The 21,389-nt window shown below is 40.3% G+C and overlaps 1 protein-coding gene across 6 annotated transcripts in view; it reads right to left on the reverse strand.

Annotated features, from left to right (window-relative positions):
- SEPTIN8 (septin 8) overlaps positions 1–21,389 on the reverse strand; it is a 406,279-nt gene that overhangs the window by 40,217 nt on the left and 344,673 nt on the right. For 5 of the 6 annotated variants that reach the window (XM_086931616.1, XM_086931619.1, XM_086931618.1 and 2 more), the window contains 3 exons: positions 9,633–9,801; positions 4,245–4,377; positions 1,538–1,728 (listed from right to left, as the gene is read on the reverse strand). In XM_086931616.1, the coding sequence (XP_086787742.1) occupies positions 1,538–1,728; positions 4,245–4,377; positions 9,633–9,801 (493 nt within the window). Of the gene's footprint in view, positions 1–1,533; positions 1,729–4,244; positions 4,378–9,632; positions 9,802–21,389 lie in introns of those variants that run through there. The other variant, XM_086931617.1, reaches the window with a different exon arrangement.

The following is a 21,389-nucleotide window of genomic DNA, read 5'->3' on the forward strand; positions in this document are numbered from 1 at the left end:
AAGACTTCCCCGCAATGGTATTTGAGCCTTACTCTAAGTATTAATTACGGGGTTCTGATTGCATTATCAAAAGAGAACCTACCATAAATATAAATGCTTTCAGTGGTTAATTGATATATTACACTAATACCCTTAACTCCGACCTAAGAGCAACCGCCAATATAGTTAACCGCCACCCTTGAGAATAGACGATGTTAAACACTGCTCTCAGTAGTGTAAGTTTATATTCACTATTGTTGCACTTTTTTGTCTCCTCACAGCTTTGCATATTCACGTGTGCTATTCGGCCTTGTGGTTGCAGCGATATTTCCACGGACCACGCTGTGCTGACGGTAGTTTTATACTAAAAAGATGACATTGTGCAACCAAGATGATGCAAGCTCTAATTCCTTGATTTATTTGTCTGTTCCTAGGTATATACAATTCTTTAAGGTAGGAAATCCCAATCTCACATGCATGAAGTTTTGTGAAGCTAGACAGGGATACCCAGCCCTGATTAATGCCCTTCACGTCCATATTGGCAATGAACTGGGCAGAAACATGTTGACAAACGAGTGGATGGGAAGGCCATAGTACCTATAACATCCCCATATAATCTTTTAATCATACCTAGGACGCCTAAAAAAAAAAAGGATATCCTTCAGGTTTACCCTAAGGTATTTTTATCTCCGATATCTAGATCCCTGAATTATCCAGGCGAATATTTCTTATAACGGTACTCCCTCTTTTGGCCACACTAGTAGCGTCATCTTAGCCCCACATTCAGTGTTCAGTGGAGAAAACATACTATTGACAGTTTTATGTACTTGGTTACTCCTAATTCCGCTGCATTAAAAGCACTTATATCCCTATTAGGGAGTCATTGTTTCAAGTTTCTTTTTGTCTAACACATAGCTTCAAAATACTCACCTCAAGAGTGAACCAGGGTTTAATCCAAAGCCCACATATAGAGTAACTTTGTACTTGATGCTTTAAAATGAATCCAGTCAAGAGTAAAAAAGGAATGCACCTGACTGACATCTTCACATTCAAAGCACTGAGTGACTTGTAGACCATACATTTTATGAACATTTCTTGTGTCAAAGCCCATAATCAATGTTTAAGAATTTATTTAAGGTTGTAGGCCTGTAAATAACAAGAACTCGTCCATTACTTGCCTTCTGCTACGTGTTTTCTTCAAGCATAAAATATTTTGTTTTGAGAAGCATTAACTATGACCATACACTATTTGCTAATCTGCGCCAAAAACAAAAGAATTTCACAATGTTGTGCATGTTACCGTTTGCCAATAAGCGTAGTTATACATTTTAGTGAAGAGATTAATTCTTTAAGTTGTTGTTTTGAGAACATTAGTGATATTGCACTATTAATAACCAGGCTTGGCTGGCGAGTACAGATAGTGGACGTTACACAGTGAGTATTGACTGCAGATGTATTCAGAAGAATCAAAACAAAATGCTAAAGAAATTCAGGAAAATAAAATCAGAAAAATTAAGGTTAGTGAGAAAAAGAGAAAGGGAGTTAATAAAATGCTTACTTTTTCTTGTCTTTGTCCTTCTTTAGAGGCTGCTGTGAAGTTGCTTGCAGAGTTTGCGATTGCAAGGTTTCCATTGCAACTTTCCTTCTGTTGAATACATTCATTTCTTCCTCCTGCTCCCGCCTCTTCTCTTCCACCTTCCTCTTCTCTTCTTGATGTATCCTCTTTAAATGTTCAAACTTTTCTTGAAGCTAAAAAGGGAGCACACAACCAGTTAGCATCGCAGCATGCCTCCTTGTCTGCGTTTCTAGCACTTTGCAGCTCTGCAGACCTATCGTAAAATCTACCATGCAGGTAGGACAGCAAGGGGTCATTTGGCTGCAGCCATGAACTGCAGCATGCCTACCTGATTGTCTTCTTTAAAGTACGTACTGCAGCAGTCTTACCAGATCACCTTTCTTGCAGGCGGACCTTTAGCAAATCTGCCTAACAACCTTTCTTGCAAACCGCACTGCTGCAGGCACACCTGCACGTTAAGGCAGGCCTACCTAAGGGTTGTGCCTGTCTTGCAGTTATAACAACACTTTGGCTACTTTTGGCTTTCTTGGAGTTACTGCTGCAGTGGGCTTATCTGCCCATAGGAGTTTTAATTGTTTAAGATAGGATTGCAAGGAACTCACATAGTTGTCTTTTGTGTATGCAACTGCAGCAAGGTAAAATGCCAATTGTCTGTATGGTTATCACTGCGACACGCTAGCCTACAGGAATTTCTTGGGGTCAGCATTGGGATATCCCTTCCTGCCACTTTGGGTCATTTACCTTCCTCTTGAACTGTCCTGCAAAATAAGACCACAGAGCTCTAAAGCTAAGCTCTTACAAGACGCTGCATTTTCCTTCCCTGGAAAGCTGCAGTACATACTTTAAAGTGACATGTAGTGTGAACTATCTTACGGTGAGTCAAAATAAAAAAGCATACAGCTAGGCTTTGGAATACCAAAACATATGAGATTAAAGGACAGCAATAGTGCAAGTAAGTGACGCAAAGGACTCACACAAACACATACTGGCTATTTGACTTGTTAAAGAGACAGAAGACACCTGAGAAATACAATAGATAGAGTATCATGGACATGTCTTCTTTGTCCTCCAATCATATTCCTGATCACCTTTGCTGCTTCTATCTCAACCTTCCTTCTTATCGACCGCTTTGTTCCAGCTTTTGCCCTTTCTAGTAGATAAACCATATAAAAGGACTCAAATAAATTAGCTTTCCCATGTAGAGCTGAAAAGATGCAACCAAGTGTGTAATTTATTCAGTTGTGCTGCTACCGCACAGGATCACACCTAGTGTTGTAGCATTTTAACGTAGAAACACCAGAGTTCTTCCAATGTACCGCCACTGTGCTAACCACATGCATTTCTGTGGTATACAAAGAAGGAATGTCTGTTTCAAGTACTTTTGCAGCTACAAGCACAGGCAACTGGAAACAGACTGCTACACGCAGGAACATTTGTTGCAAAACAGTTGTGTGCACAAGACAGTTAAATAAGTATGTGTCCCAGGCTGGTTCCACCAGATTCCAAGAGACAAACATATGTTACTGGACTGCAGCCATCTGGTCTCACTGGGAGTCGAAGAACAAGGCACAGAGGCAGTACCACACCTAGGGCACGTCTAATACTTAGCATGTTACAAATATGGCTAATAATTGGTTAAGCTGTTTCTTAAATAAAGCAGTTTAATGGCCACTGAAGACTGTCGCTCTCTGATGTGCCTAGAATTCCCATGCAAAGTATAGTGCCCTTCATGCATTAATAGCAGAAATGAGTACTACCAATGGTCAATTTTTAGCTATCTGCAATAAGTCCTGCATACGCTGAATACTTGACAGAATACAGCTTCACGTATAATCAATCAATCAATCATGGAATTGGAAAGTGCTCTACTCACCCGTGAGGGTCTCAAGGCGTTGGGGGGAGAGAGGGGCAGGGGGCAAGTGGAGTCAGTAGAACTGTCTAGCCGAAGAGCCAGGTCTTGAGGGTCTTGAAGGTGTTCAGGGAGGGAGTTTGTCTGATGTTTGCCGGTAGGTTGATCAATGTCTTGGCTGCAACGTGGGAGAAAGATCTCCCACCTGCTCTGGCTCTGTGGATGCGCATGTTTCGGCCAGTGCAAGGTTGGAAGATCGTAGGTTTCTTTTGGGTACGTGGAAGTTGATTCTGTCGTTGATGTATTTGGGTCCGTTGTTGTGTAGGCACTTGTAGGCGTGAGTATTTTGAAGGGGACTCTTCTCCACCGGGAACCAGTGCAGTCTATGTGGGTGCTGGGTGATGTGTTCGTGCCGGGGGATGCCGAGGACAAGTCTGGCAGCAGTGTTCTGAATAGTCTGGCGTTTGCAGAGTAGGGACTTGTTGATGCCGGCATAGAGTGCGTTTCCGTAGACCAGTCTGCTGGTGGTGAGTGCGTTGGTGACTGTCTTCCTTGACTCGAGCGGGGTGGGGGGGTCCACTTGAAGGTCTTGTGGAGGATGCGGAGGGTGTTGAAGCAGCTGGAGGTGACGGCGTTGACCTGGCGGTTCATGGTGAGTGATGAGTCTAGTATGATGCTGAGGTTCTTGGTGTGGTCTGAGGGGGCAGGTGGGTTTCCGAGGGCGGTCGCCACCTTGTGTTGTCCCAAGTGTTGTTCCATGTATAACAACCCATGAGCCACTAAGCAACTGGAATTTGTCAAGAGATAGAAGTTTTTGTTTCAAATACATTACATACGTACCTCCCTCTCTCTTTCTTTCAACTCTCCTTCGGTCTCTTTGACTTTGTTTACGAACATTTGCCTCATCTCTTCCTCTTTTCTCTGCAGTTCACCAAGAAACTCTTTCCTCTTTGCCTCGTACGTTTCCTGAAGACTGAAGACACAAGAGAGTAATGCAATCACATTTTGAAGAATGAAGCTTGTAGCCAACAAACAGCCACCAAATCAGAAACCCCCTACTACCAAGGACAATAAAAAAGGCAACTTAAAAAACATACTGCTGACTCTACCGAGGGCTTGACATTGGACACACTAAATTGTCTTTTAAAAGTAAACCCACATGCAGACATTTGCCAGTCCTTCAGATTTCTTGGACATCTACAGAACAGCACAATACCTGTGTTAGGTGAGTTGGTCGTTTGTACAGTATTTCAGGGCCCATTTTCTAGGAATTTGCCAATACATTTTGATCAACTACCTTATAAAACCATATGGATGTTTAAATCCTTCCAGGGAAGAGCAAATGCCCAAAACGTTGGGGCATGGAAAAGAAATGTATTTCAAAATAAAATTAAAAACCTAGATTCTTACTTGTCTTGCTGTAGAAAGTACAAGTAATTGAAAACGGTCAGGTCACGAGTGCAGAAATAAATTCCATCTGAAGTAAAACTGAGTTGGCGGTCTGCATCCAGCACTAACCAGTGATGGAATGAATAGAGAATCAGCCGGATCCTAATCTGGCAGCTATTATTCTGCTGGATCGGGCATTTGATGGCCCCGTGAAATATGCTGAATTGGTCCTGGCGTAATTTGCCAACACCAAGACAATTCAGCAGCGCCCGCACATGGTCTGCTTGCTGTTAGGAGCAGCAAGGTGCAAGTGGTGAAGGAGATTTGTTATTTTACTTTCCAGCTATGGTGCAAAACAAAGGGCGAATTTAATAACCATTCAGCCTCCTTTTGTTCGACTATAATCCTACTGGGAGCCATCTGCACCTTAACTCCTAGATGCCAATGCAATAGGGAAACAAAGGCGCACATATTATTAACACTTCACAAGTACTTAAGAGAAACTATGATTTGGAGGCAAGTTTTTGACTTTGTTCAACACCTATATGCAAGAGGTATGCATGCACTGCAAGAATGTCAGATGTATAAGTATGTACAGCTATTTAAACGAAAACTGTTAAAATAGCGCTTGCTAATTTAATACTTTTATAGTACTGATAATCACGCTATAGGGTGTCAGAGCGCTAAAAATTCCGCACACATTACACATTCACAATAAATCATACAGGTTTGTCGAGTAAATCAATGTACAGGATGTTACATAAGTCAAACAGGGTTTCAAGGTGTAGGAGTCACACATTGTCTTTAATGGTAGGGATTAAATGCTATGATTGTATGGCCGGGAAAAACAAAATCAGGATTTAAAATGTAACCCCAGTGCTTGGGGCTTTTCTTTTTTTTTTTTTTACTTCTCTAAGAAACCCTTTTTAGCAGCATAATAATAACGGGTTGAGGAACAAACAATAAGGTTCTAAACCCATGATTTGCATTTTGCATATAGGTCCTTGATGCTGATTTAATGCTTACTGTGCTCAATTAAAAGGTTTTCCATTTATGAATTGCAAGTAATGAAAGTATCTCTGTTTCTAAAGCAGTGACCCACTTACCGAGCAACATACCAAAATAATCTGTCATAAACATGCTACACACATTGCGCTTTCCAGGAGACACATTAATACCCAAGCTACTTTGTGAGTCAAAACTGTGACTAAACAAAACACAGATATCCCCAGCAAATGCTTTACCAATCAGAGTTATCTTACCATTGATATTATTCCCTGAGATTTACTGGGTACACAAGCTCTCTGCAGAAGGCGCTTTTAACCCCTTAGTATATTTTATAATGCAGCCGTTGCAAACGATTAAGCCAGAACAGATTTACTGTGACGTTTCTCCTTGGTGCTAATTTCTTTGCAACAGGTTTTTAAAAACGAATTGTAGAAGTTGTTTGCTTTAGATGACTCCGCGCCTTGTGAATTCACTCCCCTTTTTCTTGCCATTCTTGATCCCCAATTTATGGCTTTTCAGAGTAAGGTTTTTCCAATTCCAGCTCTGGCACTAACTCATCATTTTACCTCCACACACAAAATCACAATTAATACAATTTGGGGTTCATTTTGGGAATCACTGCTGGGTGCTAAGTTTTAAAGGTGCTTAGGAAAGAATGGATAGTTAGAAGGGCTTGAAATTGAAATTTAGAAGAGCAGGTACTTACTATCCAAGAGAACCTGCTTACTACTGAGCAGTGCTAGTAGTCTCCCATTAAAGGAATTGCATTTCTCAGAAGTGCGAGTACTCAGCCTCTCAACTTTAAGAAGTGCAGGTACTGAGTACTGAACACTACTTGCCCATTTAAAGCACTGATAGACCCAATCCCTCTTTTATTATTACTTTTCCGGGACTCTGCTGCCACAAATTAGTGTGAAACGACCTGGACGGCAAGACCGGAAACTGATTGCTAAATATATATACGATTTTTTTCTCACTGATTATGAAGAAGAGCATTGCCACGCCGAGTATCTTCTCTGGAAGATGCATCTAACAAAAATGCTTTCGGAAGGACGCATCCCACAATGCCACATTGGCAAAGTCTTATGGGCACATATACCTCTCAGAAGTAAGAACAACAGTAGTGGTGGAGGTGGATTTAAGCACAGAAAGTTAACTTACCAGGCACAAAACATTACATCTCCTTGATGTCGTAGCAGACCCTGGATTGATTTAACTTTAAAGGTATGATACAGGATGCTTTTTTTTAATAAAGAGAACAGAGGTTATCTGAATTCCGATTTTCCTCATCTGGCCTAGATGCGCAATTGGGAGCAAACACTGCTACTATTGGTCGTTCCATTTATACCCAGTCATCAAGCACCATCTTGAGAAGATACAGCAATGCTAGGCTCTAGATTAAAGAGTAAAGTGCGCTTTAGCTGTTTTTCCCCCCTAGAAATTACATTAAAACTCTTCTGCATTAGTCTAATAAATACGTCAAGAGTAAATTAAACTCCAGGAGTCCCCCTTTTGTCTAAAAAAAAAAAAAAAAAGACAAAGTGCAAGAATTATCTGTAACCTGCTCTTCGTAGAAACTTCAGGGCAAGGCCCTACCTCATAAATGGCCTGATCATGGAACAGGTTATTTTCCACACCATGCACATCCTCCAAGAGGACCCTAATTCAGCACGGAAAACACTTTCCATGCAGAGAACAGAAAGGGAAGCTTACATAAATGTTCAATAGGTACCAAACTTCACCCATCAATAACCACCAACTCCCTGGACAACACTAAGTTTTCATATACCGTATTTTCCGGCGTATAAGACTACTTTTTAACCCCTTAAAATGTTCTGGAAAGTCGGGGTCGTCTTATACGCCGGGTACCAAATTTGACGGTATGTTTTCATGCGTTTTTATATAGCGCGGACTTCACCCGAAGGTGTCAGACCGCTTCTCAATAGGAGATGGTGCAGCTTAACTTTAACAGAAATGATTCAGAAAAGGGGGTGGTGATGAACAGAGTGTCTGAATTAAGCAGACCACTCTTACCCAGTCCAAAGATCAGGGCTTGATCCATCACCGTTTTTTAGCTCACTGCACCATCCCAGCTCAGAACTTGGCTATATGCAAATTAGTCTGACCCTGGCCCAGTGCATCATGGGAACAGGGCAGACCGGTCCCCGGTAGCTTGTCTCCTTTCTGGTGAAGAATTGGCTTGGTAGTTTAGTCTGCCCTGTTCCCATGATGCACTGGGCCAGGGACAGACTGATTTGCATATAGCCAGGTTCTGAGCTGGGATGGGGCAGTGAGATAAATAACGGTGATGGATCAAGCCCTGATCTTTGGACTGGGTAAGAGTGGTCTGCTTAATTCAGACACTCTGTTCATCACCACCCCCTTTTCTGAATCGTTTTTGGCCACTATAGGTGTGGCAGGGTATACTCAGACATGAGTCCCTTTCTCACTGCTCCATCAGGATTCAAGCAAGCCGGGCCGAAGACGGCTGAAATGCCAGAAACCGGTCCCCGGTAGCTTGTCTCCTTTCTGGTGAAGAATTGGCTTGGTAGTTTAGTCTGCCCTGTTCCCATGATGCACTGGGCCAGGGACAGACTGATTTGCATATAGCCAGGTTCTGAGCTGGGATGGGGCAGTGAGATAAATAACGGTGATGGATCAAGCCCTGATCTTTGGACTGGGTAAGAGTGGTCTGCTTAATTCAGACACTCTGTTCATCACCAGCCCCTTTTCTGAATCGTAACTTTAACAGAAGACCGATGCTGTTTTTTTCGGTGGCAAGAGACAGGATTTTCAGTTGCCACATGGTGATGTTCACCTGTGCATGAGCATTTGCAAACTTGTGCCAGGTACATAATATGAGGCCATGTTGTTTGCAGAAGTTCTGGACGAATAACGCAAGTCTCTGGAAGCCTTATTATTGGTCCTCAATAGCATTAAGTATTCTGGGGAACTATGTGCTACTAGCTTGTTTCCTTTTTCACTGATGTAATAAAGTTCAATCGAGAGTATGTAAGAAGAGCATGTGCCTCATTTACCTGTCCGCACAATGTGTGTACAATGAAATATGACAGATTAGAACTAAACCTTGTACCTAATGCCAGTGGCAACACACATCTGAATTTAAGCTTATATACACATCCTGCGTTGGGCTGCGCTGGAAGTGGGGGTAGTCTTATACGGCGAGTATAGCACGAAACCTACATTTTATCAACAAAAGTAGGGGGTCGTCTTATACGCCGGGTCGTCTTATACGCCGGAAAATGTGGTATATATATCAAACATTTCAAAATAAAGATTCAAATCAAGTTATCTCAACAAGTTATCACAAATATACCCCAATGAAACACACAAGCATTAGCCAAGACTTAACTGATTAGCATTTTGGAGTAGTAGTTAGCGGATAGGTTTGTTCCACATCCGATACCCATAACCGGCCTTCTAAAAAAACAAAAACTAGCCATCATTTCACAGAGGCTAAATCTGATTACACCAGTAAGAACATCCTGGTGCTCATTTACAGAAACCTAGGATTAAAGTTGTCAAAAAGAAGGTGTACAAGATAGGAATGACGACTATATGTGCATGTATCTCTGTAGTTTAAGCCTAGACCTAAACATGTTTTACTTTTTTCCATCACACCTAGCATAGAGAGTCTAAGATTTCCATTGAATTTAACTTACTGACATTAATCATCTGGTAAACAGAAATCTCATGTTTACGTACGTATGGTGAAACTTCTATGTACTGATACTTTTGTTAGTAATGGTGTAGATCTCAGACATGCCAACCCCAAACAATACTTTTCCCAGTCCAATGTCACTCGATTACCTGAATGGCTGACTTTCCGGGTCTGTGTCTTTAAAGCCCATTTCTTCTAATTTACAACGCCTGTACAACTCGTAGTGACGGGTGTGAGTTTGTTCCCGGAGGTCCTCCATGTTGACGCGAATCAACATTTCTCGCAGTTTCACAAAGTCACAGTGGCTCTCGTTTTCAACTGTAGAAGCAAAAAACATGAAGTCAGAACTAACCATTTGCAATACCAATCAGAAACATCGCAACATGGAATCGAGGGAGGCACTACACATAACTGAAGACAATGTTCCAAAATTGGTTATTTTGTTTCCGAAATTCTGCACTTTTTATATTTAATACACAGTTGACTAAAAACACTAGGGTTTCTTTTAAAAGGACAGCTTTAAAATAAAAGCATTAGACGTTTTCCCGCTCTGTTAGCTGGGTGAGTCTTGCACTAGACACAGAATATGAACAAGCATGGATATATATCAGTAGGTGCCATGGTGCACACACAGCTCTTGCATAACTGAAAAATACACAAATGATGACTGACCTAGAATTGTAGTAAATAACTGGGGATTTTTCCTGTAATCCCCGCTTCCCACATGCATGGTCACATTTTTGGATAAAGCCCATTCTGTACATTATTGAGACCTCCTGACTATTATGACCCAGATATTAGTGAATGGCATCGGACCCAAACGAGGACCTGTCCACGGACTGGTGATCTGATGTGAAAATGCCCAGTAAAATCTCTTCAAAATGGGAAATGTTTTTTAGGCATTCACCTCATTTTCATGTTGCCTTCAGCATTTGTCAAGAATACCTGCTCCATTATAAAGGCAATAACAACTGGCATCAAATGTATTGCCTGGCTATAGACATGGTAACACGGCTTTCATCACCTGAACATCAAGGAAACTTGCATCATTTGTCCAAGTTGCGGCATGTAAATAGCAACTATATATATATATATATATATATATATATATATATATATATATATATATATTCACTGAAAAAACCATAGGTTATAAACCATATATAGTTAGGGAATAGCATTTTCAAAACCTTATTTTACTCGCATAAAACCATTGAAATTCCATATATAGTTAGTTGCACTAACTATATATCGCGCACCCGCAATCCACTGCCGATGATGTCACACATTACATCATTCATGACATGGTCAGTGACATCACTGATGACATCACTGATGACATCTCAAATGACATCACTGATGACATCACTGATGACATCTCAAATGACATCACTGATGACATCACTGATGACAACATCCAGTGACTGTATGTTTCTGTGAAGTTAAAATATGTCTTACATATTGAAGAATGAGTGGATGTATAAGTGTCTGGATGAAGGATTTAGTAGGTGCATGACTGACTGTATGAGTGAGTGATTAAATGTGTCTCACTGAGTGCATGAGTTAGTGACTAAACTGTTTTAATTTGTGCATCATTATGTCTGTTGTTCTGTAAACTGTTGCATGTGTTGATAAGTAGCTATATGAGTAACTATATGGGTTATTGATTAGTTGCCCAAGTATTTGTATGGGAGACTGAGTGTGTGTGTGGGTGGCTGGGAGGTGTATGACTCTGTGCATAGATGTGTGAGCAGTTGATTCACTAGATGTATGGTTTCAAAAGTGCATGTGGAAACAGCTGTATGGGCGGTTGACTGTGTGCATGAGTGTATTGGTGAGTGAATGGATATCTCAGTGCTACATGTCAAAGTAAGTACATATGTAAAACACAGTACATGTGAGAGTTGACATATATAAATAACTGTGCATAAGAGCCAGTGAATGTGTGAGTGGCTGTATGGATCATTGTGAACTTGAATCAGGGATTGTATAAGAGAGTAAATATGTGTTAGTATATGTTTGAATAAGTAAAGTTTGTATAACTGTATAGTTGAGGAAATGGAGGTGTGATTGATTCTTTGCATGACTGACTAGGTGTGTGAGTAACTCCATGGATGAGTGACAGTCTGTGACTGTCTGTTTACAGTGATTGTATCTAAGGTTTTATTAGAGTCTGAAGAGGTTCATCAAATTATCATATGAATAATGTCATCAGTGATGTGATCAGTAATGTCAAATGAGATGTCATCAGTGATGTCATTTGAGATGTCATCAGTGATGTCATTTGAGATGTCATCAGTGATGTCATCAGTGATGTCACTGACCAGGTCATGAATGATGTAATGTGTGACATCATCGGCAGTGGATTGCGGGTGCGCGATATATAGTTAGTGCAACTAACTATATATGGAATTTCAATGGTTTTATGCGAGTAAAATAAGGTTTTGAAAATGCTATTCCCTAACTATATATGGTTTATAACCTATGGTTTTTTCAGTGAATTTTTAAGGTTTTGTAAATGCTAATTCCTAACTATATATTCTCTATAACCTATGGATTTTTCATTGAATTTCAATGGTTTTTTGAAAGCTAATATCTGTAGCTGTAAAATGTATTCTTTTTTAAATCTTAAAATATATTTTACATGTTTTTAATACATTTTTTAAAAAAATATTTTTTTGTTCCGCTCACAGTCCGCGAACCGGTAAACGTTCTTTTAGCGTAACTGTTACGTTAGAATGACGTTTTGCGTTGTCGCGTAATACGTCATCGGACGCGCCAAGTTAGCGGACCCGGAAGCGGACCGGAAAGCGGCGCAAAGCGCGAAACGTAAACACAGCAGGTCATGTGACTCGGTAATAACACTTTTCATTGGTTCATTTCACTTTTGGTTTCCTAATGATGTAATACTAGGTCATGTGATCTAAAATTAACACTTTTCATTGGTTTAGAACTTCGGCTTTTCCCAAATGATGAAAACCCCTCCTTCTTTCCTCACTCTGACTTTCATCTTGGTGAGAGAAAGACCCTTTTACATTCCAGAGAAATGGCTTCAGTTGTTGCTTCTGGTAGTGTTCCCCCACCACCACCTCCACCTCCTCATGGAAAGAAAGGACCACCTACTCAACCAATCTTTCAAGAAGAGGAAGATCAGGAAGAGGAGGAAGAGCCTGAATATTTGCCAGAGGAGTCCAGGAGGTACAACAGGAAGGAAAATTTCATCTGGCAATTTTTTTAATTTCCACCAGGGCAAAAGAAAGTGAACGCCAGATATGTCTTTTGCCGTATCTGTGATGATCGCCTTTCAAGGGGGACGGACAAAAAATATAGTTTTGGGAATTTTACAATGCACAGGCACATGAGTAGGTGGCACCCAAATAATTATAGTGCTGCTCAGCTTCGGGACGAACAACAAAATTCCCCAGCAATAGCCAGAAGATCGGTCGTGCCAGAAGTTTCGGGACCAGAAGCAAGGGAGTTGATCCCGAATATTCAAATGGACATGGGGGAAGTGAAACAAGTTTGCGTGAGGTGCAATCAAATATTATGCTACCGCGAAAGTAGCATAACTCTTATAATAAGAGCAATCAAAAATCATGTATGTCCAAAACGCCCCCAAAAATAAATTCTTCTTTTTTTTGTTGCTCCTGTTGAGCCCTCTTCGATGAATCATTTTTGTTTCCCCCCTCCCCCCAAAAAATAAAAAATATAAAAAATGTTCTGAAAAAATCAAAAAAATATAAAAAATGTTCAGAAAAATAATAAAAAAAATTTAAAACAACAAAAAGCCAAAAAAAAGTTCTTTTCAGAACTACCTCCCCATTATAAAAAAAAATTGGTAGAATTCTTTGAACTCTGCCAAGCTCTATTTCTTTTAGTTCGCTCCCAGTTCGCACTCCGGTACGCGAACCAGGAGCGAACCAAAAATTTTTTTTAAAAAAAAGAACAGTAAGTATAAGGAAAGGAAACAGACAGTTATGTTACAAAAAAGACAGCTATAGGGAGTAAAGAAAAGATACTGTTACCCGCAATTCACTTCTGATCATGTCATATATTACATAATTTTTGACATGGTCAGTGACATCATCAGCAGTGGACTGCGAATAACAGTATCTTTTGTTTACTTCCTATAGCTGTCTTTCTTGTAACATAAATGTCTGTTTCCTATCCTTATACTTACTGTTCTTGTTTTAAAAATTTTTGGAGATCATTCAGAAACAGTAACATTAATAGAGACAGAATTAGTGAATAATAATGAAGAAGTATGAGAAGAGAGGGAGTGAGAAAAATACTGGAAGGAGTAGAATAATTAAGTAATAGAGAAAGGAATGAGAGAAGTAGCAAACACAGGAAATTACATCTTTCAAAGAACACATCCATGCACCCTAACTTTCTGTTTTCAGAAATGGAAATGCACCAATCACTGCTAATGATTCATTAGCACTGGAAATCCACAGTTTTGTTTCTTTACAAACTCCTACTGTTTCAACTGCCCTTTCATTACCACACTTCATCTGACTGCAGAACAACCTTCTCCCACCATGTTTAAGGTCTGGATTGTTGGACATAGTTACATCCACTGGGCTCAAAGGTATGCTGAGAACAGAAATTTACCTAACCTCAATTTACAGGATGTGGAAATTAAGTGGTTGGGCCAAAGAGGATTAAAATGTCACCAATTGATACCATTGGTGAAAACCTTTATGCATTTGCCAAAACCTGACCTGTCAATTGTGCACTGTGGAGGTAATGATTTGGGCACTTTGACAGGGGTAGGTCTGGAAATGCTTTTAAAGGACACCTTTGAGCAATTAATGGCACTTTTTCCTCAAACTGCCTTGGTATATTCCAATATATGCCAAAGACAGAAATGGAGGTGGTCCAACCAATTTTCTCCACAAATTGAGAAAGCGAGGAAGCATGTAAACAAATCTGTTTCAGCTTTCATGAGAGACCATGGAATGGGCTCCCTGTACAACAATAACTTGCGTTACTACATGCAAGATATCTACAGAGGAGATGGAGTTCACTTCTCAGATGAAGGCAACAGAATTTTCATTCTGAATTTAAGACTGTGCATTGGTACCTACTTATAAGTACCTAAATGTACCATAAACCCAAAAGCTCTTCTCAGAGCTACCCTTCATCTGATCACACACTTTTATTATTTTTTTTCTAACTTTTTTCTGTAATTTTCAACAAACTACGCTCAAAGAGCGCTATCCGGTACGCGAACTGGAAGCTAACCGCGCAAAATTTCCAAAAAAAAGTTTTTTCTTCGCACATATAGTCCTCCTCAGCCACCCTCAGAAAACGTAGGGGGTCAAAATACTTGTACCATGCCCCCTTCTACCCATTCAGAACATTATTTACCCTCCATTTTATACCTTGATTCGACCGAAACACAAAATGGTGGACTCCCGTTACGCTCCTAGTTCGCGGACCGGACCGCTTCCCGGAAAGCGGTCCAAAAAAAAGGTGGGAAAGTAATTTACAGAAAAACGACTAGAGACACTCTCACCAAATATAGATTAGCTCATACTACATAACAATCCCTTTCATTCTCACAAATTTGATTGAAATTTCATTTAGCCATTTAGCCTGTAGACCTCTCTAAGTACCGTGAGGTAAATTACTTCACAAAACACATCTGAAGTGTTGGAATTGACAACCAATGAAAATGTTACTTTCATTTTCTACTTTTATTACCTGACATTTGATTGGTTATATACCTGAATATATATAAAGGAAGAGAAGAAAACACAGCCATTTTGACTGCTACTTCTTGTTGTTCATCACATTTGAATAGCTACCAAACACCTCAACTTGTTTCTAAAGGTAAGTTGTTATTTTTAAAACTGAAGTGTATTGTGCACTATAACTTAATATGGTAGACTTTTTCTGATAGATATATACTATCCCTCTGTAGTAGTAATGTATTTAGATAGACTTCTCTGTTATAGTTATGAATGGAGTTAGGCTTGTCTTGGTTAAATCACATACACTTTTTTATAGTCCTATTTCCACTCTGATACTATACACTGCCAAAAGATAAATTCACTGATAAAAACTGCCTATCTAAAATTAATCCCAACAGTGCCCTATCTCTACTAATATATATTTTTTTAATCCAAATTTCAGGCAAAATGGAAGGCGAAAACCAAGTTTCTTTTGAAATGGACCTGCAAGAGAGCAGCCAAGAATTGATTGATCAAATTGACATGGAATTTATGGATGAAAACTTGGATAAAGAACTGCTGCAATGTGTCCAAGCAGTAGATGCCCTCCTTGAAAATGAGGACATTTTACAACCTCACAGATTGCAAACAATATTTCAAGAAAATAATGACATTTCAGACACTGAAATGTTGGAAAGTTTAATAAATTATGAAAAACAATCAAAATAAAAAAAAAACTTTAAAAATAAAGAAAACAAAAAAAAAACAACAAAAACAACAAACAATTAACATACAGTATTTGAAAAGTGTATCATTCTATTATCCTTATAGTACGCTTCCCAGAACGCTTTCCGGTTCGCGTACTAGGCGCTCATCGCGCAAAAAAAAACAAAAAAAAAAAAATGTTTTGACCCTGCTGGGCCCTTTTAAAACCTCCACATAAAACCTAGGGGGTCAACGAGGATCTACTATGCCCCCTTATGGTAATTTCCCCCTTTGTTTTGGCCTCCTCTTGTCTCTCGATCCTACCGAGAGACAAGATGGCGGCCGCTCCGGACTGTTTAGAATGTTGACAGACACCGGAGAACCAATCAGCTTCGCATCGCAAAGTTCCGATACGCGATAAGTACGCGAACCGGATCGCTGCCCGGAGCGCTGTTACAGATATATATCTTACTTTGAACGTTAATTTCTCAAAATCCACTGAAGCACATATATTGAGACCTAGCAAAGGCACATCGGGCTAACAGTCCCTACAATTTTGCCAAGTTTTGTGTAAATCCATTCAGCCGTTCGAGCTAAAAGTGAGTCCAACCGCCCTATGGAAATTAACATGGGAAAAACGTGTTTTGGGACCCCCCTTTTATCTCAGCCCCCCCCCTTGCCGAAACCCCCCCAAATTTCCAGGAGCTGCTCAGAAACAAAATGTGCCATTTTCCTGAAAATTTCAGCCAATTCCGTCCACAAACGCCAAAGTTATTAGACATAGAATTTTCAGAAATCCCATAGGGAAAAAATCCTAACTATATATACCTACTGGCGACCGCCAGTAGGTAATATATATACATATATATATATATATATATACATATATATATATATATATATATATACACATATACATATATACACATATATACATACATATACATACACATATACATATATACACATATATACATACATATACATACACATATATATATATACATACATATATACATACACATATATATACATATATATATACATACATATATACATACACATATATATACATATATATATACATACATATATACATACACATATATTGTCAGACGCTTCGTAACAACTTATACCACGCTCTCAGGCACTCAAAAAACGCCAGACATCAGCAGGTTCCAAGGGTGTTTAATGACCCCTTACAACATGTTTCGGCTTACAGGAAGCCTTGTTCACGTAAGTTGTGCAACGCGTTTGTGCAGTGTAAATACTGAAAACAGTGACAACATAGACAAAGGACACAGGTCGCAGGTCACAAGCCCAAAGGTTAGGTTCGGCCATATTGGAATGGTTAAATTACGTTGTTAATACATCTTAACACACATAATTTAGAGAATTAAAATTTCACAAGGTGGCATGACCCAAGAGGTAATAGTGAACGCTCAAGTGTTGTGGCCGGGCAAAGTCGTGTGGGAATCAACAAGCATACATTTTCAAAGACATGATAAATTGATGGCAAGGAACAGTCACTAGGTAAAATACCATTAGTTGAACTACGTTGTTAATGCGTCTTAACAATCACAGTAATTGCGCAATTAATGAACTTGTATCAAGGCTCAAGATAAACCCATGCCAGGCATCTAATTGTTTGCACTTCATGACAAACGGTTAGAGTGAGCGCTCAATTGATAAGGCCAAGCAAATTCATGATAGAAGGTAGTCAATGATGAAGGCGAGGACAGTCAATAGGTGAAATACCAAGGGTCATAAGGTGACTACAGTGTTGGATAGTAGGCACCGTTTGCCATAGAGCTGTAAGGCGACCTAATCAAAGTCTATGTTAAAAAGTGATGCCAGTGACGGCGTGCTCTTATCTTAAATCAGGAACTGGTTGTGAAGATAACCGGTGCAGTGAAGGGTCTCATTCTCAGTGAAGTTCCTGTGAATTAAAAAGACAGATGTTAAAATCTAACATGAAAAACAGCGTATGCAGTAAGTCAAAAAAACTTGATGGTAGGCGCTAGGAAGAGGGTATGAAAGTGAATACAGCAAATACAATCAGTTTATACATAGTCATCTTTAAGATGAATTGCAAGCTCTTCATCGTGGTTGAGCCCCCCCGGGGTCTTGGTTTGAAAATTAATTATGTGCCTAGATTCCCTCTGTCTCATTTTTAGGACCCGATTACCACCCCTGGGATTTCTCTCTATTTGTTCTAGAATGAAAAATCTCAGGTGGGTGGGGTCGGAGAAATGAAATTCGCTGAAGTGGCGTGCCACCGGGTATTTTGCATCCTTGTGGATGATAGCACGGTAGTGCTCTAGGATGCGTTTCTTTGCATGGGCGGTGGTACTGCCAATGTACCAGAGTTCACAAGGACAGACAATTACATAAATGACAAACATGGTGGTACAGGTCAAGAATTGGGTGATCTCTTTCTTAATGCCATTGTGTTCTACTCTTTTGACCAAGGTACTGTTTTTACAGGCTTTACAATGCCCACATGGGAAAAATCCCTTGAGGTCAATGCCTTGATTTTTGGAGTAGTCGGTGATGTCACTGCGGACACAGATGTCTTTGAGATTCTGACTTTTTCTATAAGTGATGCTGGGTCTATCCGGGATCAGATTACCAATTACGCTATCACTTTGCAGAATATGCCAGTTTTTGTTGATTATTTTTTGGATCTGCTTGGATTCCTTATTGTAGGTGAGAATGGGGCGTGTGACACTGTCAGCAGAAGTGCCGTCATCTTTGACGGCGTTGTTGAGAGTATCACAATGTTTAATGCTGTCAGCTTTTAGTTTGGCTTTTTTGAGTACCCAGGCTGGATAATCGCGCTGTTTGAATCTGTCCAGCATGTCCTTAGCCACTTGTTGGTAGCTGGCATCAGTGTTGCAATTTCTCCTTGCCCTTAGCAGTTCCCCATAGGGAATACTCCATTTCAGTGGTTCAGGGTGACTGCTCAGGGCATGGAGAATGCTGTTGCCAGCAGTTTCTTTTCTGAAAAGAGTAGTTTGGATCTGATTGTTGACGATGTCAATTCTGACATCCAAATATTCTGCCTTCTCCTTGCTTATATTGCTCGTCAATCTGATGTTTTTATCATTGCGATTGAGACGGTCAATAAAGTCAGAGGCTTGTTCCTCGGTGCCATGCCAAACCAGGAAGAGATCGTCAATATATCTCCACCAGGTAATGACATGGCTAATTTCTTCACTGAACGATGGGTCCGCAAATATCTCTTGTTCCCATTGGCCCATGAAGAGATTCGCAAAGCTCGGCGCAAAGCTGGAACCCATCGCCGTCCCCGTCTCCTGCCGGTAGATCTTACCATCGAACAGGAAATAATTGTTAGCACTTTGTTAGAGCTTTGCGAATCTCTTCATGGGCCAATGGGAACAAGAGATATTTGCGGACCCATCGTTCAGTGAAGAAATTAGCCATGTCATTACCTGGTGGAGATATATTGACGATCTCTTCCTGGTTTGGCATGGCACCGAGGAACAAGCCTCTGACTTTATTGACCGTCTCAATCGCAATGATAAAAACATCAGATTGACGAGCAATATAAGCAAGGAGAAGGCAGAATATTTGGATGTCAGAATTGACATCGTCAACAATCAGATCCAAACTACTCTTTTCAGAAAAGAAACTGCTGGCAACAGCATTCTCCATGCCCTGAGCAGTCACCCTGAACCACTGAAATGGAGTATTCCCTATGGGGAACTGCTAAGGGCAAGGAGAAATTGCAACACTGATGCCAGCTACCAACAAGTGGCTAAGGACATGCTGGACAGATTCAAACAGCGCGATTATCCAGCCTGGGTACTCAAAAAAGCCAAACTAAAAGCTGACAGCATTAAACATTGTGATACTCTCAACAACGCCGTCAAAGATGACGGCACTTCTGCTGACAGTGTCACACGCCTCATTCTCACCTACAATAAGGAATCCAAGCAGATCCAAAAAATAATCAACAAAAACTGGCATATTCTGCAAAGTGATAGCGTAATTGGTAATCTGATCCCGGATAGACCCAGCATCACTTATAGAAAAAGTCAGAATCTCAAAGACATCTGTGTCCGCAGTGACATCACCGACTACTCCAAAAATCAAGGCATTGACCTCAAGGGATTTTTCCCATGTGGGCATTGTAAAGCCTGTAAAAACAGTACCTTGGTCAAAAGAGTAGAACACAATGGCATTAAGAAAGAGATCACCCAATTCTTGACCTGTACCACCATGTTTGTCATTTATGTAATTGTCTGTCCTTGTGAACTCTGGTACATTGGCAGTACCACCGCCCATGCAAAGAAACGCATCCTAGAGCACTACCGTGCTATCATCCACAAGGATGCAAAATACCCGGTGGCACGCCACTTCAGCGAATTTCATTTCTCCGACCCCACCCACCTGAGATTTTTCATTCTAGAACAAATAGAGAGAAATCCCAGGGGTGGTAATCGGGTCCTAAAAATGAGACAGAGGGAATCTAGGCACATAATTAATTTTCAAACCAAGACCCCGGGGGGGCTCAACCACGATGAAGAGCTTGCAATTCATCTTAAAGATGACTATGTATAAACTGATTGTATTTGCTGTATTCACTTTCATACCCTCTTCCTAGCGCCTACCATCAAGTTTTTTTGACTTACTGCATACGCTGTTTTTCATGTTAGATTTTAACATCTGTCTTTTTAATTCACAGGAACTTCACTGAGAATGAGACCCTTCACTGCACCGGTTATCTTCACAACCAGTTCCTGATTTAAGATAAGAGCACGCCGTCACTGGCATCACTTTTTAACATAGACTTTGATTAGGTCGCCTTACAGCTCTATGGCAAACGGTGCCTACTATCCAACACTGTAGTCACCTTATGACCCTTGGTATTTCACCTATTGACTGTCCTCGCCTTCATCATTGACTACCTTCTATCATGAATTTGCTTGGCCTTATCAATTGAGCGCTCACTCTAACCGTTTGTCATGAAGTGCAAACAATTAGATGCCTGGCATGGGTTTATCTTGAGCCTTGATACAAGTTCATTAATTGCGCAATTACTGTGATTGTTAAGACGCATTAACAACGTAGTTCAACTAATGGTATTTTACCTAGTGACTGTTCCTTGCCATCAATTTATCATGTCTTTGAAAATGTATGCTTGTTGATTCCCACACGACTTTGCCCGGCCACAACACTTGAGCGTTCACTATTACCTCTTGGGTCATGCCACCTTGTGAAATTTTAATTCTCTAAATTATGTGTGTTAAGATGTATTAACAACGTAATTTAACCATTCCAATATGGCCGAACCTAACCTTTGGGCTTGTGACCTGCGACCTGTGTCCTTTGTCTATGTTGTCACTGTTTTCAGTATTTACACTGCACAAACGCGTTGCACAACTTACGTGAACAAGGCTTCCTGTAAGCCGAAACATGTTGTAAGGGGTCATTAAACACCCTTGGAACCTGCTGATGTCTGGCGTTTTTTGAGTGCCTGAGAGCGTGGTATAAGTT

Source organism: Lissotriton vulgaris, chromosome 7, assembly GCF_964263255.1.
Source record: "Lissotriton vulgaris chromosome 7, aLisVul1.2, whole genome shotgun sequence".
Classification (NCBI taxonomy): Eukaryota; Metazoa; Chordata; class Amphibia; order Caudata; family Salamandridae; genus Lissotriton; species Lissotriton vulgaris.